This window comes from Euprymna scolopes, chromosome 4 (genome assembly GCF_053919585.1).
Source record: "Euprymna scolopes isolate OS-2025 chromosome 4, ASM5391958v1, whole genome shotgun sequence".
Taxonomy (NCBI): domain Eukaryota; kingdom Metazoa; phylum Mollusca; class Cephalopoda; order Sepiida; family Sepiolidae; genus Euprymna; species Euprymna scolopes.
The window spans coordinates 168,601,217-168,622,339 of NC_136485.1; the positions used below are offsets into that span (position 1 = coordinate 168,601,217).

At 33.7% G+C, this 21,123-nt stretch overlaps 1 protein-coding gene across 8 annotated transcripts in view; it reads left to right on the plus strand.

The window, feature by feature from the left end:
• LOC145270111 (chloride channel protein 2-like) overlaps nucleotides 1-21,123 on the plus strand; it is a 328,843-nt gene that overhangs the window by 267,360 nt on the left and 40,360 nt on the right. For all 8 annotated transcript variants that reach the window (XM_080125735.1, XM_080125715.1, XM_080125717.1 and 5 more), the window contains one exon: nucleotides 1,702-1,784. In XM_080125735.1, the coding sequence (XP_079981861.1) occupies nucleotides 1,702-1,784 (83 nt within the window). The remainder of the gene's footprint in view (nucleotides 1-1,701; nucleotides 1,785-21,123) is intronic.

Genomic DNA, 21,123 nt, shown 5'->3' on the forward strand with positions numbered 1-21,123 from the left:
TGACCCCTATTATGACCCCTTAAAATTTATTGTTTTGAGCTCAAATTAAGTTATTAAGTTAGATCCATGTCCAAGGAACCTATATCTAAATTTCAAGTGTTTAGACCGAAAATTGTCGGAGGACTTTGGTAGAGTTCTCAAAGGTCAAATCGTTGAACTTTGACCCCTTAATCGACAAATTTCTGGCCAAAAACCGATCACATCGGTTTTCCCAAATCTCAGTACCCTGTATATCAAATTTCGAGTCTGTAGACTTAAAATTGACAGAGTTATTGCGTAGGGAAATGTACACACACAGACAGACGCTTTCACTTTTATAGATTTAAAAGAAAAAAGGTCCTTGTTCAGAATTGCCTCTATATTAAAAAACAAAGATGAAGAAAAATCTGAAAAAGTTAAGATGAAAGTAAAATATAACAACCTCAGCATCAATTTAGAATTATTGTTGAATGTTTTGCAGTGTTCATCTAGATGGCTTCATCTGGACCTTACATGTGTAGACCACCTGATTCAGGCCACCATCTTAGGTTGGCTTGGGATGAAAGGATGAATACAAACATAATGTTCAATCCTTTATACAGATAACTAAGAATAACAAAAATGAGCACTTTTACCTAGTCATAGCTGACAGAATAAGAACAATCTACTCATGGACAAATAAATGGAAGGTTATAGGTTTCTTCACCTATGAACAACTATAATTTTCTTTTTTGTGGTTTCTTTGGGCTTCTGTTTGATTCAAATTATTTGTCACACTTCAACACCATACGTATGCAGGGCTGGCACTCTTCAAACGATCTCTCCGGTTCTTCAAACAGCTTGCTTTTGTACAGGCCAGGTTTGTCTAATTTGCATATGAACAACGAGAATTTGCATTACTTTTGAGTGGCTATTGAACATAAAATCAGTTGCACGTCACCATTCTGGTTTCTTTATTGTTAAATAATGGGACTTTCTAAAACGCGTAGACATGTGGACTTTTCTGAGGTAACATCATTTTTGTTATCACTACAATTTCTATTTATTTTCAATTTAATTCAAAATTCCATACAGATCCCTGACTTCAACAAAGATTCCCAAGTCTGAAAAGATGCACTTGAAGACATTTAAAGGTTACATCAGCCGAAACGTTAATATATTTTTTTTTTTTTTTTTGTGATTACATTTTCACCTCAAACACAAAGCACAGTGCTACTTTGAGGTAGGGGGCTACTATCTGGTATATAATGTGCAGGGGTACTATGTAGGGAGTTGAGCAGCAAGATGAACTTAAACTTCTGCATGTCAGTACAGTCAAGGAACCAGGAACCTGAAAGGAAATTTCAAAGTCTAGCAGTTCTAGGGAAGAAACTACTAGAGTAGAAGGCTTTTTGGTATCTGGGGATCTCTGGTTTGTCGGGAGTATTTATGTCGAGAGGGTACAAGGGCTTGTAGTTCAGAGCACCTACCATTAAAATACTTGAAAAACAGGCAGAGGGATGCAACATTTTGTTAATGGGACAAAGGTTGAAGCCTAGTTGACAGTGCAGAACCAATTAGGTTGGCAAATCTCTTTTGAGCCCTGTCTCAGACTGAGAGAATATAGCAAAGAATAGAAGTCCGAATCAAAAATGTTTGTCGGAAAAGTTTTATCAAGCTTAAGATTGTTGTTTTTAAGTGTTTTTATGTCAATTTTTTATTGTTATTTTTCTTCTTTTTCAGTGGATGGTGACATGTATTATCGGCAGCTGGCTGCCAAGCAACGAAAGGACAGTATCGTTGAAGATGTTCCTTTTGTCTTTAAGGTAATGCATTTTAAAATCTTTTTTTTTTTTTTCTTTTAACATGAAACTCGTGCGCATTTATTTACCTTAAAAATAATTTTTTTTTTCAACGTTGCACAAAATTTTGCAGTTTTCTTTTTCTTTTTTCCTGTCTCTCTGATTAGTCAATTTATAAACGTAATAGAATTGAAAACTATTGAAAGTTTGTTCTAATATTGTCATTATTCTTTTATATACTAACTCGTGTCTACAGTGTTTCCCACAAACTGCATTGATATAGCCTCCAAACACAACCCCTTTCACACTATGCACAATGCTTCAAGCAAACTACAACTTCCTTCTCAAATGATTTATTTTTTTTGTTGGAACGAAGCTTTATGTTGATTTGGGTTTTTTTTTTTCAGGAAGCTTTCATTTTGATGTATTAAAAAATTCTAGCTTTTTTTTTTTTTTTTTTTTAATTAAATGACATGGATATATGATACTATCGATATGCACCGTCCACAAAGTGTTAAGAAATGAAAAAAAAAAAAAAAAGGGAAAAACTATAACAAAAAGATTATCAGCAGAACAAAGAAAGTGGGATTAGTAGAAAGACAGTGGAGAGAAAGTTGTTCACCTAGGCACACAAAGACCATCTAAAATAGGATTGTTAATCAAGGTGTGCCAGTGATTAGAGCAAAGGACTAGACAATAGATATCAATATATTTAGAGTTAGTTTACCAAAAATTTTAGGAGTGAATTTTGTGAAAGCTGAGGACAATTGCCAGTTTGGGAAGTTGAAGGTAGGTTGCAGCTTGGATCAGACTGGGAGAGCTTTAGGAAGTGAAGATAACATCAACTGACAACAAAGCTGATATGACAGATGACTAAGATGTGGATGCTAATGTTTAGAAAGTCGTTTTCTGCGATGGTGTCACGTACGTATCCAGAGCACAACTGATATCTATGGAATGTGTGGGAGTTTGTGTTTAGAATTTTTTTTTTTTTTATAGTCGTGAACACATGCTCATCTCCTCAGCAGTTTACAATGTGAGAGATAGCAACACGGTCAGAACAAGAAAAGATGGAAAAGGAAACCGTGGCACACAGCATTGGAGTTGGTGATTGTTGCTGAGCGAGAGGGAGCATGCATTTGCATAAATTTTGTAATAATTATCGATGCAGTTGAGGATTTGCCAAACCAGGTTCAGTCTCTGTCTAATCTATTTGAGTCACTTTTTTCATTATGATGAGAGAAATGCATCATCTGTTGTCCTGTGTAGAAAGAAAAGGTTATGAGTTTTCAACATTTTAACTGGATTGTCATCTCTTTTTCTTCGAAGGTCAGCCATTTTTATTTTGTATTACACTTGACCACAGACATATTTTTATTGCTTCAATTTTGTCATTTTTTTAAAATTCAAATAAAACATTGCATTAACCATAGTATTGTCTCATTTTTAAGTGTACCCTCCTTCAAGTCAGGTGAGGAGTTGACCTGCTAACAAATTTTACTTGTCTTCTCTCTCGTATCAAACCAGAAAAGAAGATGAGAGATTCTCCCGCTTCTTGCCTGTGACATCACACATCATGTTTTAATATACAACAATTTCACTGGGAGTGAAATGGGGAGATATTTTTATTACAGGTGTATTTCTATTCAAAACTTTAACCAAATTTGGTAAAAATGTAGGTGTACGACTGTTTATGTAATTCTTTAATGTATTTCAGCGAATTTTTGGACGTTGAATTCATGAATAAACCAGTTCAACATTAACATTGTGGTACGTTTCCAACGATTGTAAAACATTTTTTTTTTTTTTTGTCATAAAATATTTTTTAAAATGACACAAAATTACATTTCTGTTTTTATAAATGAGACTAATGTGAGACCTTATGTTAAGGGTCATAATATTTGAACACACTGGGATAATTTAATAATTGCAAGGAGTTTTCATTAATCGGAAACATTGATGAAACTATATAACTAAAAGGTTATCATTTTGTAGAATTAAATTTCTGTCAAAATGATTCCAATTTTTTTGATTTTACAAATGTTTTTATTCGCTTTATCTGTAGTTCAAATTTTATCAAAATTAAAGGTAAAATTTTCTTTATACTTTGTGTGTACAAACGGTTATATATATATATATATATATATATATATATATATATATATATATATATATGTCTTGGAAGTTTTTAACCTTTAAAACTATACAAAAAAAAAATTATTTTTTATCATTCGTTAGAAAACTATTTAGTCAGTAAGTCATTCAATCACTGCATCAACTTGTTCTCTCGAATTCACTATAGTAATAGTAATTATTTTTTAAGAGTTCATCAGTTGTTTACCATGAAACACTGTTTCGGGGATTTAATATATATATATATATATATATATATACAAAAGTTTGTCTAATCCAATAATAAGAATAAGTATAATATATATAATATAGTCTTGAAAATTTTTCAACTTTGAAAACAAACTTTTAATCCCAATTTTTTTGGAAAACTCATTGTAAGTTAATTCTCTTGCAATCATTAGTTTTTGCTTCCAAGAATTTATTCTAGTTCTGATATTATTGTAAGGATCATCAGCTGTTTACCATGAAAAACTATTTTGAGTATTTGAAAAAAAAATGGTATTTTATCTCATAGCTTGCCAGCCGTGTTTGATCAAACGTCACCTCCTTTAAACAATATTTTGAATACTGAATGTAGGATTTTTACTTCAGATTAGTTATTTTACTAATCTAGTTTTTTTTATTAAAAATATTCTCTTTACCTGTTTTATTCATCATTGCACACACACATATATCCGTGGAGTAAGTGGCAGTTAAGCCTCAGGTTAAGAAAATCTTTTTATGCTGGAGTTATTTGAATGTCAGACAAGTAAAAATAGTAACAAGTCTGTGTGTGTGTGTATCTCTCTCTCTATCTCATATATATATATATATATATATATATAAGTAGGACGATAAGTGTTGCCCTAAAGAAAACAACACTACAGCTTTATTTTAAAACTTTTATTGAAAAAATCAATTTGGTTAACTTGAATTGTTTCCTTCAGCCTCAATCACTGCTTCAATATGGGTCTGCGACTAGGAACATGCCTTTTCCACAAACTCAGTGGATGACGGTGATTAGGCTGGCTTTGGTGTTGTGAGAGGTCATGTTGGTGATGTTCTCGGTGTATAACCAAACGAAGTAGTCCAGCAGGTTCAGGTTAGGGGAGGAGTTTGGGTTAGTAAGAGAAGGGTACAAAATCGTAGCACTCCTTCTGAAATCAAGCCCTTGTCCCTTTGGACGTGGGTTGGCGCCTAGTCCGGCTGCCACACCCTGGGTCTGCCAGTGGCCATCTGATTACACCAGGGAATCACCACACTCTTCAGCACATCCAGGTGCACTTTGGTGTTGAATTTCAAACCAACCAACTTTAAAGATGTGAGGTGGCATGATGTGGCCCTCACTTGAAACCACACCAAAGAACATAACTGTGCCCGAAAACTGTGTTTTCATCACCCTGGGCACATCCCTGTTATTCGTGGCAATCCAGCGATGCATTTTGAGGGTGCTGGCAAAGGTTCTGTTGTAATAACTTGGATTTGTAGAAAGCAAGAGTTATACAGTGGCGCATCTCCGATCTCATTCGTTGAACATTGTGTCACTTTAAGACCTAATAGAAGGCTTCTATCACTCTTGAGATTTGTACACAACTGACCAACTAGTAGATGGTCTGCAACAAAAAAAGAAAACCGGTTTTCATCAAACGAAAATTTATCATTCCACTCTGTGTGTGTGTGTGTGTGTGTATATATATATATATATATATATATGTGTGTGTGTTATAGAAAATCAGAAAAACTTTTCTAATCTTCAGTATTCTTATTTTGATATTTTGTTTATAATCACACATTTTTCTGTAGTTCTCTCACCCCCCCCCTCCACACACACACACACACACACACACGTTTGATCCATGGAGGATGGAATGTTCTGGATAGGAAATCTTAAAAGAGCTCAATACAAAGCAAGTAAGAGCAAAAACTGTTTAACATTAGAATAGGAAAGAATAAGTTTAGGGAAGCAATCAAAGGAATCAATCAGTAGCATGTCTAATCGTAACATGCTAACCCTCTACCTTAGGGTTGGCCTCACTTAGAACGTGCTTCTGTTCATATGGCATCGTTGAGCTTTTGAATTTGTGTATCACCCGCATATTAAACTGCCTAGATGAAACAATTTTTAAAGAATTTAAAAATTAGTTGCAAATTTTTGCGATAACATCAAATTATAACACATTTATTAAAAAAATTATAATAAATCTATAAATTAAATATTATTACAATAAGCAAATTCGACATGTAAATAAAGTATAAAATAACAAGTCTATAATTTATAACAAATTTATTCAATTTTGATAACAATTTTATCTATTTAGTTCTGGTGATATTTTGTATTCACATATTCGGACATGGTTGATGATTTCCCTCCTCGACCCTTCCTTCACAACTATTTTGTGTGGTGTCAGCCAAGACTAGTGCAATCACAGGTTTGTGTTTTTGATAAAATGATGTCGGTTTATAGGATTTTTTTTGCAGTTTCTGTTCCCTTGGGATCGTGTGAGGTTCTATTTGTTATGGCTTACTTCTATTCAATCTTATCTGTAGCCGGTAAGTGTTCATTGATTTTGTGGATTGGTTTCTGCATGCAAGGATTTTCCTTAATATTTTGTCTGTTTTCATCCTTGTTGTGCATTGTATGGTGTCAATCTGATTGGTTAATTAATTAGTTAATTATTAACCTTTGATAGTTAACTATGACAAAAAGATAAATGAATTAACACATAGTCCTTTTAGTTTGACACGGAGAAGGACCGTCTGTATTTATTTACCTGAGATGAAAAGAGCGAGTACAGGCAAACACTCATTTATATAAAGACAAAGGGAAGTAACTCTAAATTACTCAAAAGCTTATATCATTAAAAAAATTACACGTCATCATAAATCTATACACAAACAATGGGAAGCAACTCTTTACACAGTTAAAGAGAGACAACTGTTGCAGTTTTCACAGCATCAAAACCTGACAAATTTTGCTTATCAATTTCTTCTAGTTTTTTTTTTCCCCCCAGATTGTTCCTAGTGCTTCTATAATTATTTGTATTATAGTGACTTTCTTTGTTATCATTATTTGCACTCACTAGGAGTTCTCACACAGGTCATCATCAAAGATTATTCCCTGACAACCACCGGTGATGTTCCTTGGAGTTGGAGTGATAAGTAGTTGATCTTCACTGGAATTTGGGTGGCAGTAAGCCCCCCCCCCCCAAGGTCCCAGTCCTCTTCGCACTCATCCAGTGGAGGTCTGGTTAGTGCTTTCTCTCCCTCTTTCTATACTCCTTGACCCTTCACAACTATTTTGTGTGGTATAAGTTGATACTGATACTAACATTTCTTGAGGGAGGCAGCACAATTTCTCCTAGTCTTTTTTCCTATTTCTTTAGGATTGTTCCTAGGGCTCCTACAATTATTAGTATTGATATCGTTATTATTATATAATTTTCCGAGTGCAGAGTAACCAAAAAATGATATTCATTTCACTTGTGAATCTCATACAAACTTATTTTAAAATATATTTTTAATGTTGAGTTAATAAAGTTTTCAGTTAATAGCAGGATATACTCAACATAACTAATGTCCGTAGAAAGGGTTTAGAAATATTATTATAGATTTAAAGATGGGACATGCAGAATTCAGAAAACAATGGATACAGAGACAGACCCATAAAGATTCTGTCAGATGTTAGATGCATAAGTTTCTGTTGGCGCCATAGAAATGAACTTTAATGGTGGAGGCAATTAGTAATCTACGTAGGATATTTGGATTTATTTTGAGTATGGACGAGAATTGAATTATATATATATATATAGTTAATAATTAATTATTTCCTTATTTTGTCTTTTAGTCCTCACATGCCATGAGCGATGTTTCTGACAAAGGGAGAAGAATTGCTGTTTTCTGGGTTAGAATCTATCCATATAATATTTATCGTTGACTAGTTTAGTACATAGAAGTGTTATTTTTGTTTTGTTTTTGTTTAACTTCTTACATAAAAGGGCTTCATGCCTTGTCTGGAGTGATCACCATAAAAAAAAAATATCACTAATTTCATGTACTGTGATATTTGTAAAATACTCCCAACATCCATCCAGAAAAGCTAAATGTCCATTATCGGGTTGTATGAGATTCAGCTCTACATCTATCAGGTAGATTAATTGTTTCGTCAATTTGTTGAGGGTTTTGCTAGTTATTTTTTTATCATTTTTATTTTAAAAAAATTTTCTTCCTTTGAAGATTGTAACGCTGGATATGAGGCAGCCAAACCAGCTGCCAACATTTCCCTGCTTTTTATTGAAACCAACCGAGAGCTCTTTTTAGTATCCTCATTGCTCCCTTAAGTGCAATTGTCTGGATCTCTTTTGCTCTTGGTTCACCAGGAATGTTAGTTAGGTAGGACCTGAGGTTCTTTTTCATAAGCCCTGTGCCACTTATAATAACTGGTATAATTGATATCTCTCTAAGAGTCCAGTTGTGATCCCATTTAAAACAATTTTACATCCAAACTCATAAAATTTAATCCGAACAACTGCACCGAGATGCAGAGTATTTTTATATCTTCAGAAATTTATTAATTGTTGTCATAGTCAGATTGATGAATCTCTCTCCCATTTGAGGATTCTTAATAAAGTGCAGAAATGTATCTCTAATTTGATTAGCCCCTACCCTTTCTTCTCTGCCACTTTTCTCTCACAGTCATGATGTTGCTAGTCTCAGTCTCTTTTTTTTATGAATACGATTATGGCAGAATTGCCTGATCTATTTTCTGCTTTTGTTACAGCTCGTTTGACTTGCTGGTCTAGTGGTCTTTATCAATTCACTATTTTGATACTTCATTGAAATTTCTATCGGTCTTGTGGAACTCTCTTCCTGCTCATTGTTTTCCTTCTACCTACGGCCTTAGTTTTTTCAAGCCTAAAGTTATAAAGCATCTTTGCGATAATCATCTTTTATCCTTGTTAGCTCTGTAAGTGATTTTCCCCCAAAAAATATGTGGAGTGATTTTCCATTAAAAAAAAATATATAAAAAAACGAAACAGAAAATAAAATATTTTTTTAATAAAATCAAAAAAAACTTGAAAGAAAAATCAAAATATTTGCAATCAAAATTCAGAACTTTTTTTTATTTATTTTTTTTGTTTATTTACTTTTTTTTTCTTTCTAAATTTTTTGTATTGGGATTGCTTGCAGAAGGAGTTGCCTGTAAATCTTGGCATTCTGGATTTGTTATCACATGTATGGTAACGTTTATGTATCAAACCGGACACAGAGAGCAATCATTTGAGGTGGGATCAGTTTAAATCAACGTCTGTCTGAAAATATTTTTTATTTTTTTACTGAAAATGTGGAAAAAATGTTTGTAAATAAAACTTTTGATAATTCTAACAAAAACTATGCATTCTTAAGATCCATTCTTCTTATTTGTATTCTTTGAACTACTGCTCTTCTCTTGAATCTTATTTTTATAACGTTTTGATCAATGTAGCCTCTGATCATCTTCAGGTGTATTTTGTTGAACTGTGGAGTCTGCACAGAATTTCAGAATAAAACCTTTTATTTAATCCATGTAGAATTTTACCCAAGTGCATTATCAATTATACCATGGGTCTTTGCAGACAATTCTAGTATGAATTTTAGATCGACATTCTTACTACTTATATTATTGTTATTTATTACTCATCATTATCACTATTCATCATTATCACTATTCATCATTATCACTATTCATCATTATGACTATTCATCATTATGACTATTCATCATTATGACTATTCATCATTATCACTATTCATCATTATCACTATTCATCATTATGACTATTCATCATTATGACTATTCATCATTATGACTATTCATCATTATCACTATTCATCATTATCACTATTCATCATTATCACTATTCATCATTATCACTATTCATCATTATCACTATTCATCATTATGACTATTCATCATTATGACTATTCATCATTATGACTATTCATCATTATGACTATTCATCATTATCACTATTCATCATTATCACTATTCATCATTATCACTATTCATCATTATCACTATTCATCATTATCACTATTCATCGCTACAGATATCTTCCTGTGTTGTGACATGTTCATACCATAGATGAAATCATGATTAGTGTTCTCGAAGTCCGATGACACCCATTGCCGTGCATATCCAGTCTAATATCTATATTTTTGCCTTCCCCTGGCCCTTTTCCCGTCAGTTTCATTCTCCAAGATGTGCTGTTCGATGCCCTCTTTTTCTCACAATAGGTGTCCAACAAAGCGACACTGCCTTTTCTTGATGGTCCGCATCAGCAAGCGATCGACTTTCATTCTTCTTAGGACTTTAGCATTTGACACTTTCTCTGTCCAAGAAATGCTAAGCATTCGTCAATAGAATCACATTTCAGCTGTTTCCAAATGTACACTCATCACTTTGTTGATTGTCCAAGACTCACATCCGTACGTCAGAACTGACCAGACGTAACACATTAGCGTTTTCTTGATTCCAAGACTCAGATTTTGTGCATCCAGAATTCCTTTCATCTTCATAAATGTTTTCTTAGCAACAGCTATTCTGTATTTGATGTTTGATTCTGATTGACCATCGGATGTAATCATGCTTCCCAAGTACATAAAGCTACAAATATATTTATATATTATTAATTATTTATAATTAATGGTTCCAATATTGTGTTTAATTTTATACTAGGTTTGCTTAGTATTTTACATGGATACAAATGTTTTAAAAATAATGTTCAAGATGAGAATAGTCTGAAAAATTCAAATATGAAGAATGAATCTCTAAAATTCAGAAACTTGCTATTTTTCTGATTTGTGGCTTTGTGATGAAAATGTGATTTTCAATTGACAGACTGACAGAGCCTCTTTTACAGATTCTTGTCCACATCATCAGATGCGTCCATTAAATCTGCATGTTTCAATAACCAATATTTTCATGCGTACTTCAAAGTATGTGGGGAATAAGAAAGGAAAACGTAGAGCATTAATAAGTTTGTCGACGTTTTGTCCCAATTTAGGTGACTTCATTAGGATGAAAATAAATGAAAACCACAAATGCATTTGGAAATGTCTGCTGTGTGCGATGTGACAAAAGGGCTTCTATTCCTTCCTTTGAATCCTTCTTCCTCATGTCACACACAGTAGAAATTCCCAAATGCACTTGTAGTTTTAATTTATTTTCTTCAAAACTTAATCATCCTGATGAAGTTCCCTAATCGGGATGAAACGTTGACAAACTCACTAATGTTTAGATCTTATTTCCCATGACGTTCAAATCTATTATCATCAAAGTATGTATCGAGGCAAAATTCATAGAAATAACAAAAATAATGAATAGTCAAGGGCAGACCAAAGGCTCCCTTTTCATTGATTACTACACCAAAATGTAGGGAAGAGTATTATTACTTTCCTTGGATTGCTCCACTTACCCTTGATTTTGAATCTTTGATATGACTCTATCAAGAATTTAACCCTAATCTCAAGATGAGAATAAAATTAAAATAAAGTCATAACGCCATCTTTGTTGCTTATGAGTGACTGGTGCGAATGCAAGCCCCACTAAATAATTATCAAACTAACAAATAAATTAATAATTATTGTGCTTGCCACAAATCTCTACTTATATGCTTATGCACGTGAATATGTACCGAGACAAAATTCATAGAAATAACAAAAATAATAAAATGAATCGAACATAATCAAGAGCGACCCAAAGGCTCCCTTTTCATTTATTACTACACCAAAATGTAGGGAAATGTATCGCTCTTTTTTCTGAATCCTTGATTTTCACCTTATAATGTTGATTGTTACACTATTCTGAAGTTAGAAGGTTCAATCCTCAAGCAGGTGACACTCAAAATACAACTGCGAATGTCATGGCTGACAGAACGAGAACATGCTACCCACATGGGTTCTGTTCGAAATTCCATGCAGATTCCAGAGTTCAGCATAAAGATTCCAGTGTCCGACAAGATGCACCTGGGAAAGTTTGGAGGTTGTATTGCCTTAGATGTTGTGAAAATAACACTCAAGATAAGAACAGTAGTCTGAAGAACCCAAATAATACATAAGATGAGACTTGTTTTCTGGTTTATCAACAAATGATTTTTCTCTGTGTCAATTAGAATTTAGTCCAAAAATTAAAAAAAAAAAAGTTGTTTTTTTTCTTTTTAGAGCTTTTTTGTTTTTTGTTTGGTAATTATTTGCTTTTAGATCCAAATGCAAATTAAATTCTCTGCTTTTTTTAAGCATTTGTTTATCATTATGTATTGAATTGTTGACTCCAACCCTTTTTTATGTGCAAATACATGTATGAATTATTTGGTATGTGTGTGTCTTGCATTTTTTGAAATACGTCATATCAGAGACTTACTTCCTCGCTGACATTCACTTGAGATCAAAAATAGATTTACATCACAATATCGCGGGACTGCTTCCCATTTGATTACAACATGGTCCATTTCAAGGCCAATTAAACCAAGTTCTTCTTGAGGCATCCTCTTGTTACTCTTGCTTAACCTTTAGTCCTTACATTCCATGAGTGATGTTTCAGACAAAGGGGGAAGAATTGCTGTCTTCTGGGTCATAATCTATCCATTTAATACTTATTATGGGTCAGTTTTTGATCTTGCAGTAGTATATATATATATATATATATTTTTTTTTAGTTTTTTTTACATCAAGTAGCTTCATGCTTTGTCTGGAGCGATTTCCATACAAGAAAAAAATTAGATTCTCCCTATTTCCACCATTGCCTATCATCACGTTGGTGTCTCATCGACCTCCTGACACACCTTAACCCTTATCCTTGAGTGACTGTCAGGTCTTGATAGGCAGTGATTCCCCTTGTAAAAAAAAAAAAAAATTATATCAGAGAGAGAGGAAGTAAAGCCTGGGAGGATGAATCTATAACTGAAAATCATCACTCATTCCAACTGAGCAAGGCTAGATGATGCCACAACAACCCACTGTCAAAATGATCACCGAGGACATATCCTCGACTCGTATGAATAGGAAATTGTTTTCCCATTTGCCTTTGCTGTAATATCAAATTTTTTACAAGTTTCTTTGCTAGAACTGATTGTGGAACACAATACTATGGAGCTGCTTCCTGGCTGACTACAACATAAACAGATTCTTATTGAGCCGTCGTCTTAAATAATAAAATTCTTCCAAATTTCCACCAATACTGATCGTCACGATGATGTTTCACCGACCACCCAACCCTTATCCACAAGTGTCCATCGGACCTTGATAAGCAGTGGTTCCCCTTGTAAAAAAAAAAAAAAGAAGGTTACTGTAAAAATGGTTGGGTTGCTCTACAGCTGAAGAAAATACCCCTGACGCAATCCTTTACCTACTACGTTATCGCATCAGTGGAGGTGCTTCTTGTAGTACATTATTTCTTGCTTTGACAAAGCACAAAATCGATTTTGAAATCCAATGGGAATATGCTTTTCTCTTACCTGCAGCCTCACAGCAGGAAAGACGTTTTAGTCTTTCTCCGCTCGTTATTTTCATGCTAGATGCTCAACTCCCCTAAAACATCCACAATAAAAACATGTCTAGCAACAATCACTGTAAACAATTTTTCTTTCTTCCTCTCCGAACCCAAAACTAAATATAGCTTTCCAAGAGCTACCCATCTGTAGAACACAATATCACAGCGCTGTTTCTCAACTGACTACAACATGGTCGATTTCAAGTCTAGTTAACAAATTCTGGTTGAGCCATCCTCTTAAATAATCAAATTCTGCCAAATTTTCACTATTGTTACCAATCCTCAAGATGCTGACCACCTCATTCACCCTTATCCTCAAGTGGCCTTTAGACCTTAATAAACATTGACATAAAAAAAAGGTTAATCAATGGACAAAAAAAACAATGCTTGGTAGAATCTTTTGCTAACAAAGCTGCAAGGTTCTGGCTGTTTAGAAATTAAAACATGTGTATAAATGCAGATGATGGTTAAGTGGTTAATGACATGGACTGACGACTTGGATGTTCCAAGTTTGAATTCAGTTCATTTTACAAAAATCACTTTCACTTGTGATGTTGGCAACCTTCATGTCGTCCCTCCCACAAGTACTCAACGTTTTTCTATCAGGTTGACAAGAAAATTCTTGCGACTTTTAAATTCAGATAAACATATCTCGGCTTAAACAAAAATTTATTGATCGAAATAAGGACCATCAAAATCAACATACTTTTGCAAACGCAAAACAAGTGTATTTATACTAGTAATGTAAAAATCTTGCATTCTACTGGCAATGAAGTCGCTGAAGGCGTTTTTAATATTGCTCAAGTTTTTGAAGTATTTTTCACGTAGAAATTTGTCAAGATGCTTGAAAAAGTGGTAGGCAGTGGGTGAGAGGTTTGGAGAGTATGATGGATGAGGCAGTTTCGTAGCCCATATTGGTCAACTTCTGCAGGGTCAGTTTAGCAAAGTGTGGTCGGGCATTGTTGTGGAGGAGAATTGGGCCTTTTTTATGGACAGCATTAGCTGGGTATTGTTGTTGAAGTTTCTGATGCATTTCATCCATTTGTTGACAGTATTTCACCACTGTAATGGTTTCGCCTTCATTCAAAAGACTGTAATAGATGATTTCGGTCACAGACCACCAAACAGTCAGCATGACCTTCTTTTGGTGCAACTCTGGCTTCGGGAAGTGTAATCGAACTTCGTCAGCATCTCCAAGATGAGATTCTGACTAGAAAAATATCAGGGAAATCAATGCCAACAGTAGAATCTTTGGATTCATACAATGATGATGATGGTCATGACGCAGTTAATAATTGTTGAAGAAAATTGCATAATGGTTACTTTACTAACCAAAAGCATGAGGGAAAAATCATCTATTGATGAGTTCTTATGTACGAGATGTAGCCGTGTTGAACGATAGTAGTTTCTTGTCAGGCAAGAAAAACAAACTCGCAACACAAATTTGCTTGTTAGAAAAATATAAAATTATGACTTTATCGCTTGTCTCATGCATGCTTCAAGTGGTAGATGGAGAGGGGAGCAAGTGGTGGCAGATATAGCGGTGACTCGTGGCTGCTGTCACATTTTGACGGATTCCATTCTCTTCTACCTCACCTGCTTATATTGATCTGTTCTCTAGCAGGTTTTTCAACACCAACAGCTGATAGGTCAATTACTTGATCTATTCACCTTCAGCGACATCAGCTTTGACAGCTTCACCTCATCACTCAGTGCTTTTAGCTTCAGATTGTCCTCTGCGTGTGTGTGTTTGTGTGTGCACACAGTCTCAACATGTGACACATTGCCTTGTTCATATAACCATATAAAAAGTTGAAAATATAATTAACCCTGTCTGTATTTATTTAGGCAGCGTTTCTTCATTTAAGCAAACATTGTTCAAAATAACAGACCTGTTTAATTATACCTTTATTATTTTTTCAAGTTTTCTTTTTGTGTTAAAATCGAAAAATTAATGTAAGCTTCCTGGGTGTCATAAACACTTCTGATTCTGTGTCCTAATCATCATCCGATGTATGTCGACTGATGCCAATCGTCTAAATTTGGGGTCAGAATTTGAGTCACAGGATAAGAGTATTATTTTGCCAAACCGTTAAAAATATTACTGCTTGGATAGGCAACATTATTAATTAATTATAATTAGTGGAGATTAATTAATTATAATTAGTGGAGATTTATGTAGATGACTTTGAGTATTTTTAATTTTTCAAATGTTCACACAAAAAAGATGAGAAAAAAATACAAGATATAGATAAATTATTTTAAGAATATTTAAATATATACAGGATGCGGCAGGAATATCTCCCACATTTTGACATGCGACCTTCCCAGTTGCACTTGTGCAGTTTCTGAGCAATTATTAATTTGTATGGATGGAACTGCATATCAGTGTGTAGAAGTCTTTTGACTTTTCGATCAGATGACATAAGGGAAATAACTCGTTGAAAAAGATCTGAATTACTTCCCTTTAGTGCTGGAGAACAGATCCCCTCCTCCTCCACTTCCACTTGATGGAATCTGTGTCAGGTTAATGTCCAAGAATGCAAATTGTAAATATTCATCCAAAGCAATACTGATGGAAAAAATACCAACTTTGTGGGTGTTTTTGTTGTTTTTGAATTTAAGTAAAACATATATGCATTCAGACAACTGCCCTTTATGTTACGAATGTTCTTTTTTTTATCATGTGATGATGATGATGATGTATTCAAAAAATCTTTATTCTGTTGGTATTTATTACTTTGTAATCAATTTTTTCTCGTAGATCAAAGCTTTAGTTAAACTATTAGTTGCTTCAATCATTATCTTTTGTGCGCTTAATGTATTTGTATGTTTAGTGTTAGTTTGTGTATTTACATATTTTCATAAAATCTTGTGTGAAAAAACATTTTACTCTGTATGACATGTTGGCCTTCTTCAGATAAACAAAGGCCAAGAGAAAAAATAATTTGTTTACATTTAGAGTAACATTAAAACTGAATAAGGGAATATAATGGAGAGACGAAAAGAAAAAGATAAGATATGTATACATGACACCATAAGATAATGTCTCGTCGTGGCCTTTGAACTCAAGTGAGTTTTATATTGGTATGATATTGGTATGATATTGGTATGATATTGGTATGATGCTTATAAGCACAACAATAAGAGTTTCTTATGTTTTTGTGAACTTTAAAAAAAAAAAATCTCCATTTTCTTTTATCAACATTTTTTCTTTGCTATATCTTTTTTATTCCAAGAAGAAGAAAACAAACTCTCCAACTGTTTTTCTAAGGAACACTCATTTGTGTCTGATGAGTTTGTTTGATGGATTTCCATTATGCTATTAAATGAAACACGTGTTGGGTGTCAATTAAATACATCTCCTGGTTTTGAAATGATAACTAATGAAATATATATATATATTCTTTATTCACTTATATTTCCATTTTATATCCAATCATTATTTAAGAATGTAATTACAAAACATAATGAATGACAAAAGTCTTATGTTCCAAATTTGATGATGTTGACCATCTTACAATTTATTCCTTTAGTTCAATTGACATTTATACTTCTTGATAGTATCTGTTGCTTAGCACAAAATCAATCACTTAATTATTATATCAATCAGTGAATCTATTTTGCCCTTAACTCATCAGAAGAAATAGCATATAAATCCACTGAAAGTAAATAAAATTTGTTTGGGCATGATAAAAAAATCCGAAAATTGGAAGAGAAGCTGCAATTACCTTATTTGCTTACATTACACCATTTTGAACTTATATATAAAATATGAGTATATATATATATATATATATATACTTTGGGGATTAGAACAAGAGTCTAAAGAGCAGAGTATACTTTAATGTATTAGTACATTCATTAATACAATTAAAATAAGATAAAACAGTGCTCGTTGTAATGTAGATATATAATAAGCTCAGTAGGCATGTATATCCTAGAGCTATTTTAATATTAAGTAAGATGATTGATAATTCATAATTAAAATTAAAAATCGGTTTCACAAGGAAGGACAAAACAAAATCAATAAATTGTACGATCGTTTCAGAAACCATGTTTTTATTGTGATAGACAATACCCAAAATACAAATTATGTTAATAGCAGCCATACAAATCCCTTTTCACAATCTAACTCTTCCACACAATTATTCAATAATTACACCCCCATTAACCAATCAAATACAACCAAACCAATTACATACCAATACTACTCTTAATCTACCTGATAACAAATATATTAAACAAAATGTAATCTACTTTGGTTCCACATCTGGACTTATTAAGCATAGAATTTCAACGCATAAGCATTCTTTTAAAAATCCTTCCTTGAGAAAACAGACTGCTTTATCTAAACATATATGGCGACTCAAGGATAGAAATATCCTTTTCAATTTAAAATGGGAAATAATAGGATCTTATAAAGCATATATGCGGGGGAGGGGGACACAGATTCTGTGCACTGTGTAAATATGAAGCCCTTAAGATTTAAAAATATAATAAATATAGAACCATTCTTTTGAACTTAAGACGAAATTTTTTTCCGGGTGCATTCATAAACATTGGTTTAGATTTGATAAATTTAAGCTACCATAAATCACAAAATTATTTTATTACTAATCTATCTTAAAATTTATAATTCATAAATTTATAACTATTATTATATCATCTGATATTTCAGCATTATGTTCTATTTTATTATCCATTACACTTTGAATTTATATCTTACTATTTTATTAATGTAAGTCCTATAAATAATCACTTCCAAGAGGATTCATTCATTATTTAAAAACTCAAATATTAAATAATCAGCGTTTATCTCCCTTTGAACATGTAAATACTTTATTTTTCTTTTTGAATAAAATTATCTCCCTTGCAATTGCAATTTTTCAGCTAATTTTAAATAACGATTTTAACTGTTAATATTGTTCCATAGCGTCTCCTTTGAAAATTTGTATAGCAACATCTTCAAGCATTCATGAACTACTTTTACAATCCCAATGAATGCATTGACAATGATACGTATGAATTTTAGAAAGGCGAACCATTGCAAGGTATTTACATTTTGTTAAAATATTTAAAATCTAGATTCTCTTAATCTTACCCTTCAACCAGATTCTCATTTTATTTTATTTTTATTTATCCTACATTGTTCATCAAAAAAGTATTTATATTTTAAATATTTTCCATTTTTACATCTGCCTTACTTAAAAATGCTAGGTTTATTTTGGTGTCTTTAGTTAAAAACCCACCACCCAATATTTTTGCTGATGAGGAGACCTTGTTTTCAAAAACTACGATAAAATTATTGTCCAAGAATTCTTGGCCTTCGGGACAAGATCAAAGTGTAGTATCTGTTCTTCAGATGCTGCACTTCTATTTCTTGTTCTCTTTCGGTGGAGGAGAAATCCTTCACGACTGAGACAATTTTTATTTTTGTACCTTTTCTCCACGTTAAAAAAACGACCCTGGTGTCTAACTCTGTCCCGTGGGGAGGCATAATAAATAGGTACATCAACGATCTCCCTAAACACATACTTAAATCATTCGTTGACATCTATGCTGATAACACTACCATCTACAGCAACACATCAAAGGCTGTAAATGACAAAGGTCTCTCCGATTCTCTCTCCTCTGATCTCCAACGAATGGTTCAGTGGGGGAAGATGTGGCTGATTACCTTTTTAATGCATCTAAAACCAAACTCCTATCTTTACATTATCAACGCTCTGATCCCCATCTGGCATCAATTGAAATGGATGGCTCTCGTCTAGGAGAAGCCCCATGTTTTGACAAGCTTCTGGGCTTGACCTTCACTCCTGAACTGAAATGGAACATGTACATCAAGTCTGTTGCCAAGGTCGCTGGAAAGATGGTGCTCCAGAAGATATCTCACTACTGATGAAATTCTCTATCTATATAAAAGCCAAGTACGTCCAAGGATGGAATACTGCTGCCATATCTGGGCAGGAGCTGCTAAAATAGCCTATCCTGCCTTGACAGAGTACAAAATAGACTTCGTGGCTTAGTGGGGGATGCCTTTTTCTCTTCCCTGCAACCTCTCTCCCACAGAAAAGACGTTGCAAGCCTATCTTTGTTTTATCGTTATTTCCATGGCAGGTGCTTGTCTGAACTCCAATCTCTGGTCCCCCCCCTCGCCAATCTTTTACAAAAAACACCCATCTAGCTGAATCCATTGTCAAAAACTTTCCCCACTCTTTATCTGTGCCTAAATCAAAACGTAGATTCCATGGACAAAGCTTCTTTCTTAGAACTGCACGCCTTTGGAACTCTGTTCCGTCTGCCTGCTTTCCTCCTGACTACAACTTGTATGTCTTCAAGTCCAACGTAAACAAATTCCTGATGAACCGCCCCCTTAAGTGGTCACTTTAAATATCCACACTAACGTACTGTACTTACAATAACCGTTATCCCTGAGTGGCTTCTGGGCCTTGATAAGTGGTGACCACCTTGTAAAAAAAAAACAAGAAAAAACGATCGTACAATTTATTGATTTTCTTTGTTCTTATGAAATCGATTTTTAATTTTAATTATCAATCATACTTACATACTCATATTTTCTTTACTGCTTTTTTCTTCACAGAGAATGAAACTCCTTATGTTTTTCAAAAACTAGTTTATTGATTACAATTGTTTTGCCACATACTAATATATCTAAAAGCTTCTCTGTGTATTTGTCCATTCTTTTAATATAGCATTGTCACTAATAAGTGCTACGATATATACAAAAAACAGAAAGTCACCACGACTTGGGGGTAACATTAATATTTTTTTTAATAAATATTAATTATTTTTAAACCTAGACACATGTTTCAAACTTATGTTCTCTTCAGTGTAGGAAATGATAATTACTGCCAGTCGTGAGATTCGAACCAAGTCAAAACGTCACCCATGACTTTGTAGGCTGGTATCCAGGCTATCAGAAATGAATACAAGAAGTCAAGGAAATTAAACATCTATAAATGTCAAAGGAGATTATAATTATTGCTAATGATTAGGATCAAACCGAGTCACAAAGTCATCCTTTATTCCGGAGGTTGATATTCAACCTCCAGTCTACTAGTAATATATATATATAAAGAGAGAGATAGAGATAAGGACATGCCAAGAAACTGAACCATTTCCATATGACCGGCCTTCGTAGATTATTGAAAATTAAGTGGCAAGACAAGATAACAGACACAGAAGTTCTAGCCCGATCAAACCTTCCGTCAGTACACACCATATTACAGCTGTCCCAGGTTCTTTGGGCAAGTCATATGCCACATGTCTGATTCAAGGCTACCAAAACAGCTCATTTACAGTGAACTGTCCAAAGGAAAAACCACAGGAGGACAGTGAAAACGGTTCAAAGACAATCTGGAGGTCTTCTTCAAACTGTTTGGTTTGTATTTTAACTCATGGGAGAAACTAACCCAAGACAGATGTTTCTGGTGTGCTGCAACTCACAAAGGGACTACAATTGCTGAACCTGCACGCAATGAAAGAAAACGTGACATTAGAAAAGACAAAGCAATCAACATCTCTGATACAGAATTATTGAACAGGTGTCCAACATGTGAGAAATACTTCAGAGCTCGACTCAGTCTAACAAGCCATCTTTGAACCGACAGAACAATTGCATGATCAGTCATCTTCGCAAGTGATAGACAAACATCATCATCATATATATAGAGAGAGACAGAGCGAGAGGGGGGGAGTTTAT